We start from the raw sequence: 20,496 nt of genomic DNA, 5'->3' as shown, positions 1-20,496 counted from the left end.
CTCATGTCCCGGCGATAACGGCGGTTCACATTCCGGGGGTGGAGAACTGGCAGGCGGACTATCTGAGTCGCCAGACCCTGGATCAGGGGGAATGGTCTCTCCACCCGGCTGTCTTCCAGATGTTGTGCGCGAAGTGGGGTCTTCCAGATGTGGACCTGTTCGCGTCACGTCTCAACAACAAGGTGAGGAGGTTCGTGGCACGGACGCGCGACCCTCGGGCAGACGCGTCGGACGCGTTAGTGGCCCCGTGGCATCAGTACAGACTGATGTATGCGTTTCCACCGATCCAGTTGCTGTCCAGGTTCCTTCGCAGGTTTCAATCGGAACGCAACACGGTGATTCTTGTGGCACCGGACTGGCCTCGCCGGTCCTGGTACGCAGACCTTGTGAATCTGGCGGTCGACGCCCCGTGGCGTCTGCCTCTTCGAGACGATCTACTGTCTCAAGGACCGATATACCATCCTGCTTTACAGTCGCTGGCTTTGACGGCCTGGCTGTTGAAACCGAGGTCCTGAAGGAGAGGGGTCTCTCTCCGGAGGTCGTTCATACTTTAATCAACGCGAGGAAGTCTTCCTCTGGGAAGGTTTATTACCGTACTTGGAAGGCCTATTTTGCCTGGTGTGAGTCCAGGGGGTTTTCACCCCGCACGTACTCGGTGTCCCGTGTGCTGTCTTTCCTTCAAGCGGGTGTTGATCAGCGCTTGGCGCTGGCTACAATAAAGGGTCAGGTGTCTGCTCTGGCCGTTCTGTGTCAACGTCCCGTGGCATCCAACCTTTTGGTTGGCACCTTTATTCAGGGTGTGCGGCATCTGGTTCCTCCTAGGAGGGATCCTCTGCCCCCTTGGGACTTGAATCTCGTGCTATCTGTGTTACAACGTGCTCCTTTTGAACAGATCAGGGAGATCTCGTTGTCTATGTTATCCAAAAAGGTCGCCTTTTTGGTGGCGATCACTTCGGCTCGCAGAGTGTCGGAACTGGCGGCTTTGTCCTGCAAGTCTCCGTACTTGGTTATTCATTTGGATAAGGTGGTCTTGCGACCTAATCCTTCCTTTCTTCCGAAACGTGTTTCGGAATTCCATCTTAATGAGGACATTGTCTTGCCTTCGTTGTGCACGAAGCCTAAACATCCACAGGAGGTGAGATTGCACTCTTTGGATGTTGTTCGGGCGATCAGGGTTTACCTTCGATCGACTGAGTCTTTTCGTAAAACGGACTCCTTGTTTGTTCTTCCAGAGGGTCCTCGGAAGGGCATGGCGGCTTCGGCCTCTACCATCGCTAAATGGATCAGACAGACCATTGAACAGGCCTATGCCTTGCAGGGGAAGGTTCCCCCTGTGCCTGTGAAGGCGCACTCTACTAGATCTCTGAGTACGTCTTGGGCCTGTCGTCATGGGGCTTCTGTAGCCCAGGTGTGTAAGGCGGCGACTTGGTCGACCGTGCACACTTTCACAAAATTCTACAAAGTAGATGTTCGGGCATCGGCGGATGCTTCCTTTGGCCGCAAGGTTCTTAGTGCGGCTGTTCCCTAGGGTCCCTTGTTGGGGACTCCTGGCTGTTGGGATAAGTTTTGTATCCCCTGGTTTTTGCCTTTTCCTGGGTTGTTGCTCCTGTTGAGCACTTGTTTTTTGCTGTTGCCCAGCTGGTTTCCTTCCTTTGGTAAGGTTCCTTTCTTGATGTGGAAACTGCGTTGCCTTTCGGCGCGGATGTGTTTCCCACCCCTCATGTTTGCACTGCTTTGGGACGTCCCCATATGTGACGAATATGAAGAGGCGGCGACTGTCGGAGGACGTAAGAGAAAACGGAATTTTTGTAAAATCTTACCTGTAAAATTCCTTTCTCTGAGTCCTCCGACAGTCGCCGCCCCCGCCCCTCTTTTGGGGTTTGGTTGTATACTCTACTGCTATTCCACTAAAACTGAGATATGGTTGCAGGAAGTAGGAGGGTATTGACTGAGGGGACCACCCCTTGAGGGTGGGATATGTTGGATATGTTAAGCTTTATTAACATATTCTGTTGCCTAGCTACTCCTTCGGAGCAAAGTCTAATACCCCATATGTGACGAATATGAAGAGGCGGCGACTGTCGGAGGACTCAGAGAAAGGAATTTTACAGGTAAGATTTTACAAAAATTCCGTTTTCCATGAAGCTGGTCAGCAGGGGAAAGCATGAAGTGCTCTAGAAATTCCTGGTAGAGGGCTGCACTGACTTTGGACCTAATAAAACACAGTGGATCAACTCCAGCAGATGGCATGGCTCCCCAAATCATCACGGACTGTAGAAACTTCACGCAACTTGGAGTCTGTGCAGTCCTTTTTCTCCGTAGCCTAGGTAAGTTGCTTCTGAGGCTGTCTCTGGTTCAGGAGTGGCACAAGGAATGTGACAGTTGTAGGCCATTTCCTGGCTATGTTTGTGTGTGGTGGCTCTTGAAGCACTGACCCCAGCTGTAGGCCACTCCTTGTGAATCTCCCTCAAATTCTTGAATAGTTTTTGCTTTACAAACCTCTCAAGGTTGCGGTTATCCCTGTGGCTTGTGCACCTTTTTCTGCCACATTTTTTCCTTCCACTCAACTTTCCATTAACCACTTCTGGACTGGAAGGTTTTGCCCCCTTAATGACCAGTTTTTTTTTGCAATTCGGCACTGCGTTACTTTAACAATTGTGCAGTCATGCGACGCTGTACCCTAATAAAATTAATGTAATTGTTTTTCCACAAATAGCTTTCTTTTGGTGGTATTTGATCACCTGTGTGATTTTTTTTTTTATTTATTTTTTTTTTTTTCTTTTTGCGCTGTAAACAAAAATAGTGACAATTCTGAAAACAAAAACTTTTCTGCTATGACATTCCTCCAAAAAAATGTTTTTCATCCTTGTAGGCCAATTTTGTATTCTGCTACATATTTTTCGTAAAAAAATCCCAGTAAGCGTATTTTGATTGGTTTGCGCAAAATTTATCGTGTCTACAAACTAGGGGAAGGATTTAAGTCAATTTTTTTTTTTTTATACTAGTAATGACGGCGATTTGCGATTCGTAGCGGAACTGCGACATTGCAGTGGACGGATTGGACCCCTGACATTTTAGACACTTGGGGGGACCAGTGACATTACTACAGTAATCAGTGCTAAAAATGCACTATTACTGCAATAATGACACTGGCAGGGAAGGGGTTAACCCAGGGGTGACAAAGCGTTAAGTGTGATCCTAGGGGAGTGATTTTTAACTGTATGGGTGAGGTACTTCTCCAGTCAACACAGAGACCTGTGATCCTAAATAGGAGGATCACAGGCTCTCTGTGGTCATTCCAGAGAGACCAATGGTCTGCTGTGTTTACAAACTCTAGCTGCAGGCATCAATCCGGTACAACCACTTGAAGAAATATTGGTCATATGGGAAAGTTTGTAAACCGGTACTTAAAAAAAGAATAAAAAAAAAGAATATTGACCTCTTATTATCGGCCCCACCCGAATTTAAAGGCTCAGGAAACCTTTACAGGAGTTTTAAGTTGGCTACTTATGGTGTGACACCATGAGTCTACAATATTGAACTTTTTCACATTCTAATTTCTCTTTCGTTCATTGACGGACACAGCTCCTGCTAGTCATAACCATTGGGTTATATTGCCCCTACAGGAGTAGGACACTAGGCAGAAAAAAATTCTGGCTACATCCATGGGCAGTCCTAGGGGGTATAGTGGCTATAGCAACTCAGTTTTTTTTTCTCCTGCCTAGCCAGGAGTAAGGACCTAGGTCCTTGCTGGGCTCTTTGGTTCTGGCAAATATTTTCTTTTTTAGATGGTAAATTATTTTCTCCTGGATTTTTCTTGTGAAATGTACAATCAACTGCCGGACTGGTCGATGGGTTGGATAATCTAGGTCACCCTATCTGGCTAGTGAGCGCGTGCAGGTCAGCCGCGACATAGCCCCACTGGACGGGGGCTGCCCTGCGAATTAAATGGCTTGTGAGGTCGCATACGACCGGATCTCGGCCTGAGTCCCAGTGTTCCTCCTGGCCCGACAGCCCCCTCATTTCGAGGGAGCGGGGTTATGTCTTAAGCGGTGGCCGTCTAGTTTCTGGTAGGGTGAGTGGCTGCCCCCTCCTCCCCCTGGCGGGTTTTGGGGTGGACGTGGGCCCCTCCTTGGGACGGCAGGACCCCAGGTTCCCCTCCTTCCCGCAGGCACCCCCATCTTGTCGAGTCCCTTATCCCCCCCCCCCCATGCTGGGGCTGTTTGGGTGGTTTGGCCACTTTCCTGGAGTAGGGGCAGGGTGCTGACACGATAGGGGGGTGCGCTGCTGGCAACCAGGCGATCGACTGGGGGTTGTACCTGGTGGGGGCTCCCTGCCAGGGCCTCCTAGTCCTGCCTGGATCTGTCCTTGAGGCCTGGTCTCTCAATCCTGGGTCCCTGTATGCCTTGTGGTGGTGCCACCGTTTTATTGTAGCCTGCGTGTTCTATACACGGCAGCCATGTTTATGTAGTTTGGCGACCATTTTGCTGTTTACCAAAATAGCGCTTTATGAAAATAGCGCTAGCCATGACAGTCCTGTGGGGGGTGATTTCGGCGGTGGGAGCCCCTTATCCCCTGGTGCTGACTCCTGAATCATTTTACTTCCTGATCGCCGCACGTGAAGTGCAGATTATCCTAGTGGCTGCAGGTGCTTGTCTCTGTGGGTTGTGAGTCTGGTGGGGTCCTCTCCCTCTGCTGAGGATCGCTTGGTGCTTTGTGCCTGGCGACCGGGTGGTGCTGCCAGCATGGTGGGGGTTGTCCCTTAGCAGTGTTATACACTTTTGTGGGGTCCCCCTGGTGACTCATGGAGTCTTTGGAGCACATTTCCCCACCTGATCCCCTCTCTGGGACTCAGAGGGCCCTGCAGCCTCAGCCATCCATCCATGCACAGAGGCGGTCCTGGAGTCCCTTGTGTCCCGGATGGAGGTGGCTTACGGATGACGGGCTAGCAAAAAGCACCCCCACTTTCCCCTGCCTCATCTGTCTCGCCAGATCCTGAATCTGATTCGGCCACCGCGGACGTGGGTCACCCTGCTGGGTCTGCAACTACACACCTGGAATCCTCATAGTAAGGATGATTCCTGCACGTCTGTGACCGTGCATGAAAATGCGCTGATGGAAGCACTGATTGTATCTGTGCGTGAGACCCTGGAGATGGAGGACACAGCTGAAGCTGCGACGGAGGCTCAGATACCCTTTGGCACTCACAATCCAGAGCGGCAAAGGTGTTTCCTTTCCCTGCCTATTTTTACAGAATTGTCGCCAAAGAGTGGGGGCGACCATAGTGTCCCCGTGGGGTCCCTACACTTCACTACCCGTTACCCCTATGAGGAGTCCCTTTTTAGGAAGTGGACTGTGCCACTGGTGGTGGGCCCTCCTTGTTTCCAGATTAAACAAGGCAAACATGATTCCGGTTGAAGAGTCCCTGGCCTTTAAGGATCCAGCTGACCGGAAGGCGCAGGCTGTGGCCCGCCATATGTACACTCTGGCTGGTTTGGCAATGAGGCCAGTATTTACCATTGTCCTAGTGTCGCAAACTCTGACTGAGTGAGCTAAGCTCTTACGCTGTGACCTGGAGGGGGGGAAACAGGCTGAGCTGGTGGACCAACTGGCCCAGGGGCTGCAGTTTCTGTGGTTTCTTTGGATTCGGCTCCCCTGATGGCTTGCCACTGTTTTGGCAGTAGTCCTTCGGCGTGTATTGGCTCAAGTGCTGGTCTGCGGATCCGACTTCTAAAAAGGCCTTGACTGATCTTCCTTTCCAAGGAGATCGCCTGTTTGGAGCTACCCTGGATGACCTCATTAAAGGTCTCACAGGGGGAAGAGTAAGTTTCTTCCGCAGGCTACTAAGGGCAAGAAGCCTTGCCGTAGAAGTGGGCCATCCTTCTCAGTGGAGAAGAAGACGTTTTTTAGTTCCTCAGGGTCGACTGACAAGAGTTCAAAGCCTTTTTGGGGATTCCTCAGGAGGATCCAAACGAACTGGGTCTGGCAAGCCAGGATTACCCTTCTCCAGACCAGTGGACAAGGCTCCCTCAGCCGTATCGTGACTGGGGAGATGTCTTTTTTTGATTTTCCTTCCAACTTGTGCCTGTCCCCAGACCGCTTACAGGGCCTGATTGGGGCAGTACAAAACCTGTTCCTTCAAGGGGTGATTGTCCTGGTTTGGACTTTGGAACATTTTCAGGGTTTTTACTCAAACCTGTTCACAGTCCCCAGGAAAGAAGACAAGGTATGTTCAATCCTGGACCTCAAGGTGCTATACTGCTTTGTGCGGTTACAAAAGTTCAGAGGCACTAGGCTACTTGGATGATCTTCTGCTAGCGGAGTCTCCCTCTGCTCTAGTGGACAACCTGGAGATTAAAGCCTCGTACACACGCAACGATTGTTGGCCGTGAATTTTCGGCCAACGTCCGATCGGCCGATTGTCGGCTTGTTAGTATGATGCTTCTGACAACCGACTGTGACTTTTCGGCCGAAAAAAATCTGGTGTGCATGCTATAAAATTTTTGTTGCCCGTCAACAGAGCGGCCGATTGTTCGTCAGTCAGTACAGATTTCGGCAGACAAAAATCAGATGAGCAAGACTGGGCATGCTCAGAGAAGTAAAAACACATGGAAAGTAAACCAGCACATGACATCACTTCTGAAGTAGGTTGTTGATGGCCGAAAAAATTTGTGTGCAGTCTAGAGCACATTTCAACCAACACAACAACACTGGACAAAAGACGGCCGATCGGTCGGCCAACAATCGTTGCGTGTGTACGAGGCTTTAGATACAGACTCTGTGGGAGTTCGGCTGGATTCAGATTTTTCAGAAGTCTGCTTTGGTTCCGTCCACGAGGCTGGACTATCTGGGCTTGACTCTGGACTCAGCCTTAGAGGGCTCCTTCCTCTGGACAAACTCCAGAAATTGCAGGCTGCAATTTGTCTCCTGCTGTCCAACAGGTGGTCGTCCCTCCGGACTTGCATGTGGGTGCTGGGCCTGATGGTGTCTACCTTTTTTGAGGTGGTTTTGTTTGCACAGTTCCATATGAGGTTCCTGCAAAGGGAGATTCTGACCAAATTGGACAAGACTCCTCAGTCTCTGGAATATCAGATCGGGGAACAAGGGAGTCCTTGATATGGTGGCTTTGTGCTTCGGCTGGGAAAATCCTTCCTCCCCATGTATTGGACAGTAGTCACCATGGATGCCAGCCTGTCTGGCTGGGGAGGCATCCTCGAGCAAGCATTCTGCTCAGGGGATCTGGATGCTGGAAGAGTCCAGATTACCAATCAATGTCTTAGTACCCTGAGCGATCATACTGTGTCTGGATCATTGGATGGATCGTCTTCAGGGTTGTCCAGTGCGCATTCAATTGCACAATGCCACTGCCGTGGCTTATGTCAATCATCAAGGGGGCACAAGAAGTGTCCTGGCGGCTCTGGAGGTAGCAGGCATTCTAAGGTGAGCAGAATGGTTTGTTCCAGCCCTCTCGGCTGTCCACATTCCAGGGGTGGAAAATTGGCATACGCATTATCTCAGTCAGCAGGTGTTGGATCATGAGGAGTGGTCCCTTTATCCAGGGCTGTTTTCATCAGCTGTGTCTCTGGTGGGGCACTCCCAAGGTGGATCTGTTGGCATCCCGGCTCAACCAAAAGGTGCAGAGGTTTGTGGCTCTGTCAAGAGATCCTTTGGTGCTCTTCCCGCCCGGACCCCCCTTGGGGAAGGGTGTGTGCTGCTGACTAGGCCTGAAGCCTGAGGCCTAGTCAGATACCTGGGATTCTGCTGAGGAGAGCCAGCGACCCACAAGGGAAAGATCATCCACAGACATCCAGTAACCTGTGAGGCTGGTTCTCGCCATTGCGATGTTTCGGTTCTACATGTACAAAGGAACACACAAGGGGCTCTACAAGAGTATCCAGAAGACTCTTAAGTTTTTCCAAACATTTGCTTTACTTGAGTTGGTCCACTGCGCACTTGGTATAGTGCGTACATCGGTGCTAGTAACAGGGGTCCAAGTCAGCTCAAGAATCTTTATGGTTTGGTTTATTACCAACAGCATTAAACAGATCCAGAATGAGGAGAGCGTTCTTCTCTTCCTGGTTGTGTGGACTGTGACGGAGATCACTCGATATTCCTACTACACTTTTAATCTTCTCAAGCACGTGCCATACTTTATTAAATGGGCCAGGTATAATTTATTTATTGTCTTGTATCCTGTTGGTGTAGTTGGTGAATTCTTAACAATTTATGCTGCTTTACCGTACGTGCGGAAGACTGCAATGTACTCTCTACGACTTCCAAACAAGTACAACGTTTCCTTCGATTACTACTACTACCTTATCGGCGTCATGTGTTTTTATGTACCATTGTTTCCCCAGTTGTATTTCCACATGCTCCGTCAAAGAAGAAAAGTCCTGCATGGAGAAGTCTTTGTGGAGAAGGAGGAATAGCCCAACAACATTGTAAAGAAGTCTTTACGCTCTGAGGTTCTTTGATCTCCAAAGCCTACTCACCCCAAAGGCCTGTTGGTTTCAAATCTTGGATATCCTTGTCCCACATACAACAGACTTTTTTCCAACGAAAGCAAAACGACCTGGGATTTACGTCATTTTTGGATCATCCAGTCCTAAATTGTACCCAACCCCCGTACCCCACCATTTTTTATAGATTTCAACCTTCACCAAATTCGACTCATGTTTTCATTGCGTTTTTAAGGTGCTTTGTGATCTTTTTATAAAGAGAATGAAGACGAATTCTCAGTCAGTCATCAGTGATTTGTCTTATTTATTTTTGTACTGTATCTATAATACTGTATCTGCTACAACATCTCAGAACACCGAATAAAGGGAAATAAAGTAAAAAAAAAAAAAAAGAGATCCTTTGGTGGGTGCCACAGACACGCTGGTGGCCCTGTGGGGTCAGTATCGGCTGATTTACGCCTTCCCTCCTCAAGCTTCTGCCCAGACTTCCATGCAGAATGGATTCTGGTCATCTTAGTGGCTCTGGACTGGCCTCGCTGGGCTTGGCACATCGATCTAGTGCAGCTGGTCGCCCACGTTCCATGGAAGCTTCCTCTCAGGGAGGATCTTCTGTCCCAAGGACCGATCTTCCATTCTGTTTTACAGTTGCTGGCTTTTACGGCTTGGCTGTTGAACGCCAGGTGCTGAAAAATAGGGGTTTATCGGAGTCTGTGATTCCTACCCTCTTGAAAGCCAGGAAATCTACTTCTAGGAAGATCTACAATTGTACGTGGAAAACGTACATTGCGTGGTGTGAGTCTCTTGGGGGTTCCTCCTCGCTCCTTCTTGCTTGAAACTTAACCTTCCTTCAACGGGGGGTTGAACAGATATTGACCTTGAGTACCATCAAGGGCCAGGTGTTGGTTTTGGCGGTCTTCTTCCAACAACCTTTGGCCATACACTCCCTGGTGCGTACCTTTCTTCAGAGTGTCCGACATTTGGTTCCTCCAGTGCGAGCTCCGTTGCCGCCTTGGGATCTTAATTTGTTGCTTTCAGCTCTGCAGAATCCTCCTTTTGAAAATATTTGGGAGATTCCCCTGCTTACGTTGTCTCAGAAGGTGGCCTTTTTAGTGGCTCTCTTTTTGCGCGCAGGGCGTTACCCTGTTGTTAATCCTACCTGATGATTCACAGAGATAAGGTGGTCCTTCGCCCCCTGTCCATTGTTCCTTAAAATAAAAGTGACAAACTTTGAAAGGAAGACATTGTGTTGCCTTCCCAGTGTCCCAGGCCTAAAGATCCAAAGGAAATTGCCTTGTATGTGGTCTGGGTAATTAGGGTGTACGCGGCAGCTACGCAGTCCTTCAGGAAGTCAGACTCTCTATTTGTGCTTGTGGATGGACCTCAAAGGGTTGTTTGCTTCCATTGGGACCATTTCCAGATGGATCAGACAGATGGTGGTTCAGGCTTATTCCCTAGGGGGGCCAGGTTCCTCCTTTTCCTGTCAAGGCGCACTCTACCAGGGTGCTTAGTACCTACTGGGCCTTCTGTCATCAAACGTCAGTGATGCAGGTTTGCAAGGCAGCCAGTTTTTTTTTTTTCTGCCCAGAGTCCTACTCCTGTAGGGGGCAGTATAACCCAATAGTTATGAATACCAGGAGTTGTCTGTCAATGAACATCAGAGAAATGGATTTTACGTTAAGTAATCCAATTTTTCTGAGATATTGAATTTTGGGTTTTCACTAGCTATAAGCCATAATCATCAAATGTAAAGAGTGCTTAAAATATATTACTCTGTGTGTAACGCATCTATATAAAAGTTAGTTTCACATTTTGAATTGAATTACTGAAATTAACTTTTTAATGATATTCTATTTTTTTTTTTTTTTTTTTTTAAGATGCACCTGTAAATGCAAATTGATTTACCTGCCAAAGAATTAAATCATTCTCTACAGCCACATGGCCTTAAGAATTAAGCACTTCTTTGCCAGACTGCACATAATGCTGTGTATGAAAATACCTTGTTAACCACTTACCGCAAACTGACGTTAATTAACGTCAGCAGACTTTGCGGGGTTATACCGGGGTGATGCCTCTAGCTAGAGACATCATCCCGGTACCGTGGTTTGAAGCCGACGGTCGGCTTTCCGTCGGTAACGACCGATGCGGCTCGGGAGCCGCTCGATCGTTACCCGGGGGGGCGGGAGGGGACGTCCCCCCCCCCCCCCTCCCGCCGCCTTCCGTGGCTTTGCTCGGGGCTCCCGTCCCACCGGGAGCCCCGAGCACCCAGCCGGCACGTCCGCCGGCTGGATGGAGTCCCGATGAATGCCGGAAACGGCATCGATCGGGTCTCCGATGACGTAACCCGGAGGCAGCGTCCATGACGTCACTTCCGGGTTACTGTGCTGCAAAAGGCGGCAGTTTTGAAAAACGGCTGTATGCAAAAATGCAGTTTTCTGCGTTTTGCATACAGGGAAGTGTAGTGGAGGGGTCTAGGGTCTTTTAGACCCTCGATCCCTCCATAAAGTGTACCTGTCACTACATATTGGTGTCACAAGGGATGTTTACATTGCTTGTGACAGCAATAAAAGTGATCAGATTTTTTTTTTTTTTAAAAAACTGTAATAAAGTTTAAAAAAAATAAATAGGAAAAAAAAAATGTAGCCGCCCCCGTCACCGTTAGCTCGCGCACGAAAAAAAGCGTATGCGCAAGTCGAGCCGCGAATGAAATCGCTGTTCAAACCCCATATGTGAGGTATCGCCGCGATCCCCAGAGCGTGGGCAATAATTAAAAAAAAAGAGCTACACTCTAAACTAGTAACCGTTAAATAAATTTAAAGCGTCGCAGATTGAGATCTCTATTGACCGTAGTTTGTCGCCATCCCACGGGGGGGGCACAATTTTAAACCGTAACATGTTGGGTATCTATTTACTCGGCGTGACATCATCTTTCACAATATACAAAAAAATGGGCTAACTTTACTGTTTAGTATTTTTTAAATGCAGTGAAATGTGAATTTTTGAATTTTTTCCAAAAAAATGGCGTTTTAAAGACCGCTGCGCAAATACCGCGTGATAAAAAATTTTGCAATGACCGACATTTTATTCTCCAGAGTCTTTGCTAAAAAATATATATATAATGTTTGGGGGTTCTAAGTAGTTTTCTAGGAAAAGATACTAGTTTTAACTTGTAAACAAAAAGTGTCCGAAATAGGGCTGGGGCTTAAGTGGTTAATGAAACAAGAAATCAGGGTCAATGGCCTGGCTTTGTAAAGGGTTTTTTTTTTTAGGTTAACAAAAACAGATGTTTTCTTAAAGCATATTATACAGCACAGTGCTTGTGTGTCATTTGGTCCCTTGTATCACCAAAAAAAAAAAAAAAACGTCTGATCCTGCCAGTTTCTACCTTCCCCTCTGTAAACTGACCACGGTATATCATGGCTGCTAAACCCTGACACTGGCCAGTTTACATGCCTCCGTCTGCCGCAGTCCGGCTCTGTCCTCCTCTTTCCCCCAACCCCTGCCTGTCTGCTTGTGTCAGTGCCTGCCCCCCCCCCCCCCTCCCCTCCTGCTTTGAAGTCTAATATAAAATCATTCCATCCACTCTCTAATATAACAATAAGTATCCCTGTGTTTTATAAAAAAAAATATGGCGATTGGTACCTATATTAGAGCAGCTCCTGGCGATCATGTGACCGATCAGCACTCTCCCCTCCTCCCTGGCTGACATCGGCAGTGCTTGATCCCGCTCTCTGGAGCTGTCATCGGGGCAGAGGGTTAAGCTGAGGCATCAGCTGAGCACTGGGAGCCCCTCTGATATAGGGTACAGAACAGCCTATTATATATAGCACAGGGACACTTATTTTTACAGTATCTCACAAAAAAAGAGTACACCCCTCACATTTTTCTAAATATTTTTATATCTTTTCATGTGCCAAAACTGAAGAAATTACACTTTGCTACAATGTAAAGTAGTGAGTGTACAGCTTGTATAACATTGTAAATTTGCTGTCCCCTCAAAATAACTCAACACACAGCCATTAATGTCTAAACCGCTGGCAGCAGCACTCATGCAGCCCCAGACCATGGCACTCCCAACAAAATGCTTGACTGTAGGCAAAACACTTGTCTTTGTATTCCTCACCTGGTTGCCGCCACTCAAGCTTGATACCATCTGAACCAAATAGGTTTAACTTGGTCTCATCAGGCCACAGGACATGGTTCCAGTTATCCATGTGCTTAGTCTGCTTGTCTTCAGCAAGTGAGGGCTTTCTTGTGCATCCTCTTTCGAAGAGGCTTCCTTCTGGGATGACAGCCATGCAGACCAATTTGATGCAGTGTGCGGAGTGTGGTCTGAGCACTGACATACTGACCCCCCCCACCCATTCAACTTCTGCAGCACTCATACATCTTTTTTTTTCCCCCAAAGACAACCTTTGGATAGGGCGCTGAGCATATGCACTCAACTTCTTTGGTTGATAATGGTGAGGCCTGTTCTGAGTGGAACCTATCCTGTTAAACCTCTGTATGGTCTTAGCCACCGTGTTGCAGCTCAGTTTCAGGGTCTTGACAATCTTTTTTTTTTTTCTCAGATCCTCAGAGCGTTCTTTGCCAGGAGGAGCCAAATTAAACTTCCAGTGACCAGTATGAGAGAGTGAGAGCGATAATACCAAATTTAACACACCTGCTCCCCATTCACACCTAAGACATTGCAAAACTAACGGGTCACATGACACCAGCGAGGGAAAATGGCTAGTTGAGCTCAATTTGGACATTTTCACTTAGGGGTGTACTCCCTTTTGTTGCCAGCGGTTTAGACATTTTTGGCTGGGTTTAGTTATTTTGAGGGGACAGCAGAAGCAGATTTTCTGTACACTCACTACTTTAAATTGTAGCAAAGTGTCATTTCTTCAGTGTTGTCATATCAAAAGATATACCCTAATAAAATATTTACAAGGGTGTACTCACTTTTGTGAGATACTGTGTATTACAGAGGGGGTGGGATTATTTTATATCAGTGACTTAACAACCACTTTAAAACTGATGGAAATCCACTACAGCTCAAACACTTTTTATAACAAAGCACATGTTGAAATTTTAAGGCTCCATGCACACTAGCTTTTTTTTCTGCCTCTAGAAGCAAATAGTGTTATCCTGTGTGACATGCACATTATTTTAGTCTAGAAGCATTTTTGAAACTTCAGTGTTTAGAAACAGAAAAAAAACTTTTTGTGTTTTTGGAGCGATTTGTTGACAGAAAAAAAAAATGCTGAATGCTCCTAAACCCCTTTAGGAGCCCTTCCCAACCCCTTCTCCCCACCGTAAAGCAAATATGCAGCCTCGGCTTCAGACTTGATATCTGGAAGGTGGAGGCTCCTTTAGAACCAATTTACTGAACTAGGCTGCAAGTTGAAGGGAAGGACCTCCAAGGTGGGGAGAAATTAAGGGCAGAGCATAAGAAGGTTCCCATGTTACAAACAACCATTAAAAATGGTACTATTTGTACCAAAATAAAAAATATGCAAAGTAAGTGTGCAAAATGTGACATTGATTTAAAGATAGATAAAAATAGGTGAGTTGGAAGCTCTGGTGCATGAGGAGAACTATGATTTTATTGGTATTGCTGAATCTTGGCTTCATTCTTCACTTGACTGGGCTATTAATATTACTTGCTATGCTCTCTTTCGGAAAGACAGGGTAAAACAGAGGGGTGGTGGTGTCTGTCTCTATGTAAGAAGTGATCTCAAAGTGAGTGTGAAAGAGAACCTAGTTGATGGAGAGTATGTTGAGTCTGAAGCAGTATGGGTGGAAATGTATATGGGTGTGTGTAATACAATGTTTATCATTGGAGTTTGTTATAGACCTCCCAGTATTAATGAGGAGGTGGAGACTCCGCTCCTTGCACAGATAGAAAGGGCTGGGACAGCGATAAAAAGGGGGGATTTTAAATACCCAGACATTAACTGTAGTAATGGCACTGCTGGAACAGTTAAAGGGCAAAAATGTATAAACCTATTACAAGACAATTTTATGGCAGTTTATTGAGGCCCTGACTAGAAACGATGCTCTGTTGGACCTGGTCATCGCAAACCATGCAGAGCTTATTAATAATATTCATATAAAAGAACATCTGGGTAGCAGTGACCATAATATTTCATTTAATGTTAGCTGTAAGCAACAAACGCATACAGGGGGAAAAAAAAAAAAACACCTTAATTTTCCAAGGATGCGGGCTGCTCTCCAAGACTTAGACTGGGAGCTAATATTGACATCGATGAACACAGAACAGAAATAGGAATTTTTCAAAAAGATTGTATGCAAACTTACTGCAAAGTATATTCCCATGGGCAGTAAGTTTAAAAGGCTAAAAATAAAACCTACATGGCCCACGATCAAAGTAAAGAAAATAAAAAGAAAATCAAGGATGCAAAAATTCAAAATGAATGATTGCAAAAGATAGTAGGACAAACCCCAAAATACTCTTTATATTAATAGTAAAAAGGTTGAGTATGTAGGCCCTTTACAAAATAATCTGGAGTGGGTGACTGGGGACAAAGAGAAGGCAAATTTATTAAATACTTTCTTCAGTTCTGTGTATAAAAAGGCTCAAAAGTGAGCTGTGGATGTAGTATACTTGGATTTTGCAAAAGCGTTTGACACAGTTCCCCTCACACGGCTAATGTGTAAGGTAAAGTCTGCAGGCTTGGAAAGACCAGTTTGTAAATCGATAGAAAACTGGCTAAAAGATAGAATTCAGAGAGTAGTGGTTAATGATTCTTACTCTGAGTGGTCTATCAGTGGTGTACCCCAAGGTTCAGTGTTGGGACCCTTACTGTTATCTGAATAAATGATATAGGGCCTGGGATTAAAAGTACCATTTCAGTATTTGCAGATGACACCAAGCATTGCAGTGGAATAACTTCCTTACAGGATGTCTCCAACTTACAAGCCGATCTCAATGCACTGTTTCATTGGGCAACTATTGGGAATCCAAAGCAGAGAAGGATCTGGGTGTTTTGGTAGATCATAAGCTTAATAATAGCATGCAATGCCAAGCTGCGGTTTCCAAAGCAAGCAAAGTCCTTTCTTGTATTAACAGAGTCATGGACTCCAGAGAGCGTGATATTTTTTTGCTCCTGTACAAATCATTAGTAAGACCTCATCTGGAATATGCAGTTCAGTTTTGGGCACCAGTTCTCAAAAAGGATGTTGGTGCAACTGAAGAAAGTGCAGAGAAGGGCAACCAAACTGATGAGGCATGGAGGAGCTTAGCTATTAGGAGAGATGAGAGATAAGAGGAGCTGAATTTATTCTCATGAGAAGAGGAGATTAAGGGGGGATATGATCAACGTATGAAGTTATTCACTTTAAGGTCATCACAGAGGACAAGGGGGCACTCTTTACGTCTAAAGGAAAAGAGATTTTGTCTCTGAATGTGGAAAGGTTTCTTCGTTGTAAGAGCTGTGAAAATGTGGAATAGACTCCCTCCAGAGGTGTTTCTGGCCAGCTCACTAGATTGCTTTTAACCACTTAAGCCCCGGAGGATTTTGCGATTCGGCACTGCGTGACTTTAACGGACAATTGCGTGGTCGTGCGACGCTGTACTTAAACGAATTTGACGTCCTTTTTTTCCCACAAACAGAGCTTTTTGGTGGTATTTAATCAACTGTGCGATTTTTAGATCACGCGCTATAAACAAAAAAAGAGCGACAATTTTGCAAAAATAACAATATTTTTCACATTTTTTTATATGAAATTCCCCAAAAAAAATGTAAAAATCAAAATTTTTTAACATTTTCGGCCAATTTGTTTTATGCTACCTATGTTTGGTAAAAAAAATCGCAAAAAGCGTATTTTTATTGGTTTGCGCAAAAGTTATCGCGTTTACTAACAAAGGGAAAGTTTTTTGTCATTTTTGTTGTTTTTTTTTTAACGCGTAATGGCGCGGCGATCTGCGATTTTTTTTTTTTGCGGTACTGCGACATTGCGGCGGACAGATCGGACCCTTGACTGAAATTTTTGACACTTTTGGGGTTACCAGTGACATTTCTACAGTAATCAGTGCTATACATATGCACTGTTAATGTAAAAATACACTGGTAGTGAAGGAGTTAACTTTATTTGAGAGGGAGGGGCTGTGTGTGTCCCTAGGGGCGTGATTCTTACTGTGATTGGCTGTCTGTTGAGCTGTAGGTACTCTGATCAACGGTTCTACATAGTAGAACCGTGTGATCAGTGTTTTTACACCGAGGAGAATGACAGGCAGCTTGTTTACACAAGCTGCCTGACTTTCTCCCTCTCCATCGCCGAGTGACCGGCGGACATCGGGTCCGTCGGTCACGCGCGGGGGGGTCCGTGACCGCGCGGGCGCGCGCTCGCTTCCCAGAGCCTCACAGGCTAGCGACGTAGACCTACGTTGCTCTGCCCGTGAGGGGCTGACTGCCGCAGTAAATATACTGTGAGCAGTCGGCAATCGGTTAAAAAAGACCTGGATTCTTCCTTAGGTGGACATAATATAACTGGGTAGTAATATTTCTCTATCGTTCATTGACAGATGCAGTTCTCTCTGATTCATATCAGTAGCGTTATACTGCCCCCTACAGGAGTAGGACACTAGGCAGGAAAAAGATCTGGCTACGCCTATGGGCAGTCCCGGAGGGTACACCCTCTCTCTTCCTGCATAGGATGTCAGTTTTAATCTGCCTAGTCAGGAGTAGGGACCTAGTTCCTTGCTGGGATCTGTGGTCCTGGCATATAAAGTATTTTTTTTATGTAGAATTTTTTTTTAGCTAGCCTTTTTTTCTCCGGAACTTTTTTCCTGTGAGATCTTCAAGCAATTATGCCGGGCTGGGCGACAGACTGGACCCCCATATCCACTGGTCACCCCAGTCTAGCCAGCGAGCGCGTGCAGGCCTTAGCTCCGCGCTGGGTCGGCCACGACATAATCCCACTGGATGGGGACTGGCCCCGTGAGTTAAACGTCTCGCCAGGAAGCACACGACAGGGTCTAGGCTTATGTCGCAGCTTTCCTATTTGGCCGACAGCCCCCCTACTCCGGTGGCGTGGGGTCCTGTCAAGAGATGCCGTCCGCCTGTGTTCCTGGTGTGGTGAGTAAATGTTCCTCCCCTTCCCTGGCGGATTTTGGGGTGGACGTGGGCCCTCTCCCTGGGATGGTCGGACCCTCGCACTCCTGGGTTTCCCTCTGTCCTATTGTGACCCCCCTCCTGTCCACCCCCCCTACCCCCCCCCCCCCCCCACGTGGGGGACTGTTTGGGCCTGGGGCCTAGTGTGCAGGCCGCATGGGGGGCCGGGCGAGTGTGTGCTGTTCGCGGTGCTCAATGATCGTGCGGGGGGGGCCTTGCTGGGGTTCTTCTGAAGTGGATGGTGCGGATGGGCGTTTTTGGGTACCCCAAAGGGCCCCCGAATACTGCGATTTTTGGGCGGGGCCGCCCCCTTGTTGTAGCCTCTGTCTGCTATGGAGGCGGCCATCTTGGTACACCCGTTTTCGGCCATTTTCCTGGAGATTTTTTGCAGTGAAGGCCGGTGGGAGTGCCTGAAGGACAGTGAGTCTTGAGGGTGGTCTCTCCCTCTCTGCAGGGGTCTGTTAGAGCGTGCCTGACCTCCATGGGTGGCGATGTAGCGCTGTGGGGCCGTTTAAAAAAAAAATAATTTTTTCATTTTTTCTTAAAAGTTGCTGGCGGTTTCCTCAGGTTCAGTATGAACCCTGCGGGTCATTTTTTCCCACCTGACCCCCTCACGGAGGCCGCAGGACCTTCCAGATCTCCATTGTGCATCTATGCCTTTTCGGCAGTTCGGGAGGCATTAGGGCCCGTGGGGGTGGTGGTAGATGTGCTAAAACGTTTCTCCACCTACCCCTGCCTCTTCTTATGTCTCTGAGTCTGAGTCTGGCTCAGGCGCCACAGGCGTAGGCCTGACGTGGGCCTCCCTGCCGGGTATGTTACCTCGCGCCCTGTCTCCTTGGATGAGGAGGATGATATTTCCACCTCCCCTGCCGCGACAGGCGCTGGTGAATGCACTGGCTGTTTTCAGTGCGTGGCACCCTGCAATTTGGGGGTCGCAGCGGTGGCTGTGCCTAGGGCGCAGGTGGCATCTGGCACTCGCATGTCTCTCTGAGCTGCTCATTTTGTTAGCTGCTCATGTAGGAGTGGAACCATCTGAGACGTTCCCCTGGGGTGTCTAAGCGGCTGTTAGCCTTTACCCTTTTGGGGGAGTCTCTGGTACAGAGGACAGTTTCCGCCTTTGGTGGAAGTACGGTCTCTAGCTGAATGGGACTACCGTTGTTCCGGTGGAGGAATCCCCGTCCTTTAAGGACTTAGGGGATAGGAACGCGTGGGCTGTGGCCTGCGCTCTGTGCTCCCTGGCGTAGCTGCACTGGGAACAGTGTTCATGTTTGCCCTTGCCACGCAGACTCTGCCTGATGGGCAGAGTCCCAACACCGCAATTTGGTGTGGGGCATGTCCCTCTTGCTCTGGGGGAGCTGTTGGACCAGCTGGCGCAGAGGCTGCATTTTGTTTGCGATGCCACGCTGGTTGAGGCTCCCTTGTATAACACCTTGTTGTTTTTGGCGGTGGTTGACCGGAGTCTACTTGACCGGAGTGTTGGTCTGCGGATCAAACTTCTAAGAAGGTCTCCCTTTTTTCAGGTGGATCGCCTGTTTGTCGCTACCCTGGATGACACAGGCTGTCAGGGGTGAGGGCCTTCGTCGCAGTCGGGGTTCCTCCCTTTCGGCTCGCAAACAGTTTCTTCGTCCCTCGGGGACAGTCGATGTGGCAAAGTCCTTCCAGACTCCTGCGTGGGTTCCAGACGACCCTGGTCTGGCGTACATAGGTTTGTTTTTTCCAGACTTGCTGACAAGTCCTACGTGGCCTGAAGGTGCTTCCTCTCCCATCTAGGGGGTCGAGGACCTGCGGCTGGCCCGGATCCCAGGCTGACTGGGTTCAGAAGGTCATGCGGTCCAGTTTCAAGATCGAGTTTCGATCCGGTTATTTCCGGTAAGATTTTTTCCCTTCCAATGTGCGGCTGTCTCCGGATCGCTTACAGGCGCTCTGTGGGGCAGTTCAGGCTCTGGTTCAACAAGCTGGACCTACTGGTCTTTTGTTGGTTCCGTGTAGATCGCAAATTCAAGTTGGTATTGGTTCGCACGGTGGTGGCTTCTCTACATAAGGGGGCTTCCTGGCCTCCATAGACATCAAGCTGCCTACCTTCACGTCCCATTATGTTCTGGACAGCTACAGGTTCTCCGTTTTTTGCAGTGGGGAAGGATCTCTTGGTTTGTGGCGTTACACTTTGGTCTCGCTTATGCTGCTAGGGACTTCACGACGGTGTTGGCTCCGGTCCTGGCGCTGTTGCGGCAGCGGGGCCTTTCGGCCCTGGTTTACTGGCCGCTCTGCTTTTCCGTTTGGAGTCCCCTATGGTGCTGACAACAAAGTTGGTTGTCACCATGGGAACTCTGGTGGAGTTCAGGTGGGTTCTGAACCTTCAGAAATCATCCCTAGTCCTTTCCATGAGACTAGATTTTCTGAGTCTGACTTTGGACTTGTCCTCGGTCTGGGTGTTTCTCCATCCAGGGTCAAAACTCTTGGCACTTTAGACTGAGGTCGACTGTTGCTGTTCCACACATGGTCTTCTCTTTGGACCTGCATGCGAGTTCTGGGACTGATGGTGTTGTTTTTCAAGACAGTCTCTTTCGCTCAATCCCTCTGGGGATCCCCCAGTTGGCACTCCTTCTCAATGGTGACTGGAATCTAAACTCTCTAGACTTGCGGATCCGACTGGGCCGGGTGCCCGGGGAGTTTTGCTCTGGAATCCTTCCTCCCCATCTACTGGACAATTGTCAGCACGGATGCAAGATTGTCCGGGTGGGGAGGAGTCCTCAGCAGGTTTTCTGCTTCGGGAGTATGATCCCTGGAGGATCCAGGTTACCGCTTATTGTCCTGGGGCTGAGAGCGTTCCAGCTTTGTCTATTTCACTGGATCAGGAACCTGCAGCTGTCTGGTGCACTTTCAATTGACTACGCGACCGTGGCTTTGGTCATTCACCA

At 48.0% G+C, this 20,496-nt stretch overlaps 1 protein-coding gene across 1 annotated transcript; it reads left to right on the top strand.

Moving 5' to 3' along the window:
• The first annotated feature begins 7,827 nt into the window (after nucleotides 1-7,827).
• On the top strand, nucleotides 7,828-8,737 carry LOC309546378 (very-long-chain (3R)-3-hydroxyacyl-CoA dehydratase 1-like). Its single transcript, XM_082246025.1, has one exon. It carries the CDS (start codon nucleotides 7,842-7,844, stop codon nucleotides 8,427-8,429), a length of 588 nt encoding a protein of 195 aa, XP_082102151.1. The 5' UTR covers nucleotides 7,828-7,841; the 3' UTR covers nucleotides 8,430-8,737.
• The last annotated feature ends 11,759 nt before the right edge of the window (nucleotides 8,738-20,496 follow it).

Source organism: Pelophylax lessonae (assembly GCF_965119305.1).
Source record: "Pelophylax lessonae genome assembly, chromosome: 1".
NCBI classification, from domain to species: Eukaryota; Metazoa; Chordata; class Amphibia; order Anura; family Ranidae; genus Pelophylax; species Pelophylax lessonae.
The sequence above is the reverse complement of the archived record's forward strand: the minus strand, read 5'-3'. Positions and strand labels throughout refer to the sequence as shown.

Coding starts and splice junctions, on each gene's coding strand:
- LOC309546378 (XM_082246025.1), top strand. CDS start 7,842: ATGTTTCGGTTCTACATGTACAAAGGAACACACAAGGGGCTCTACAAG.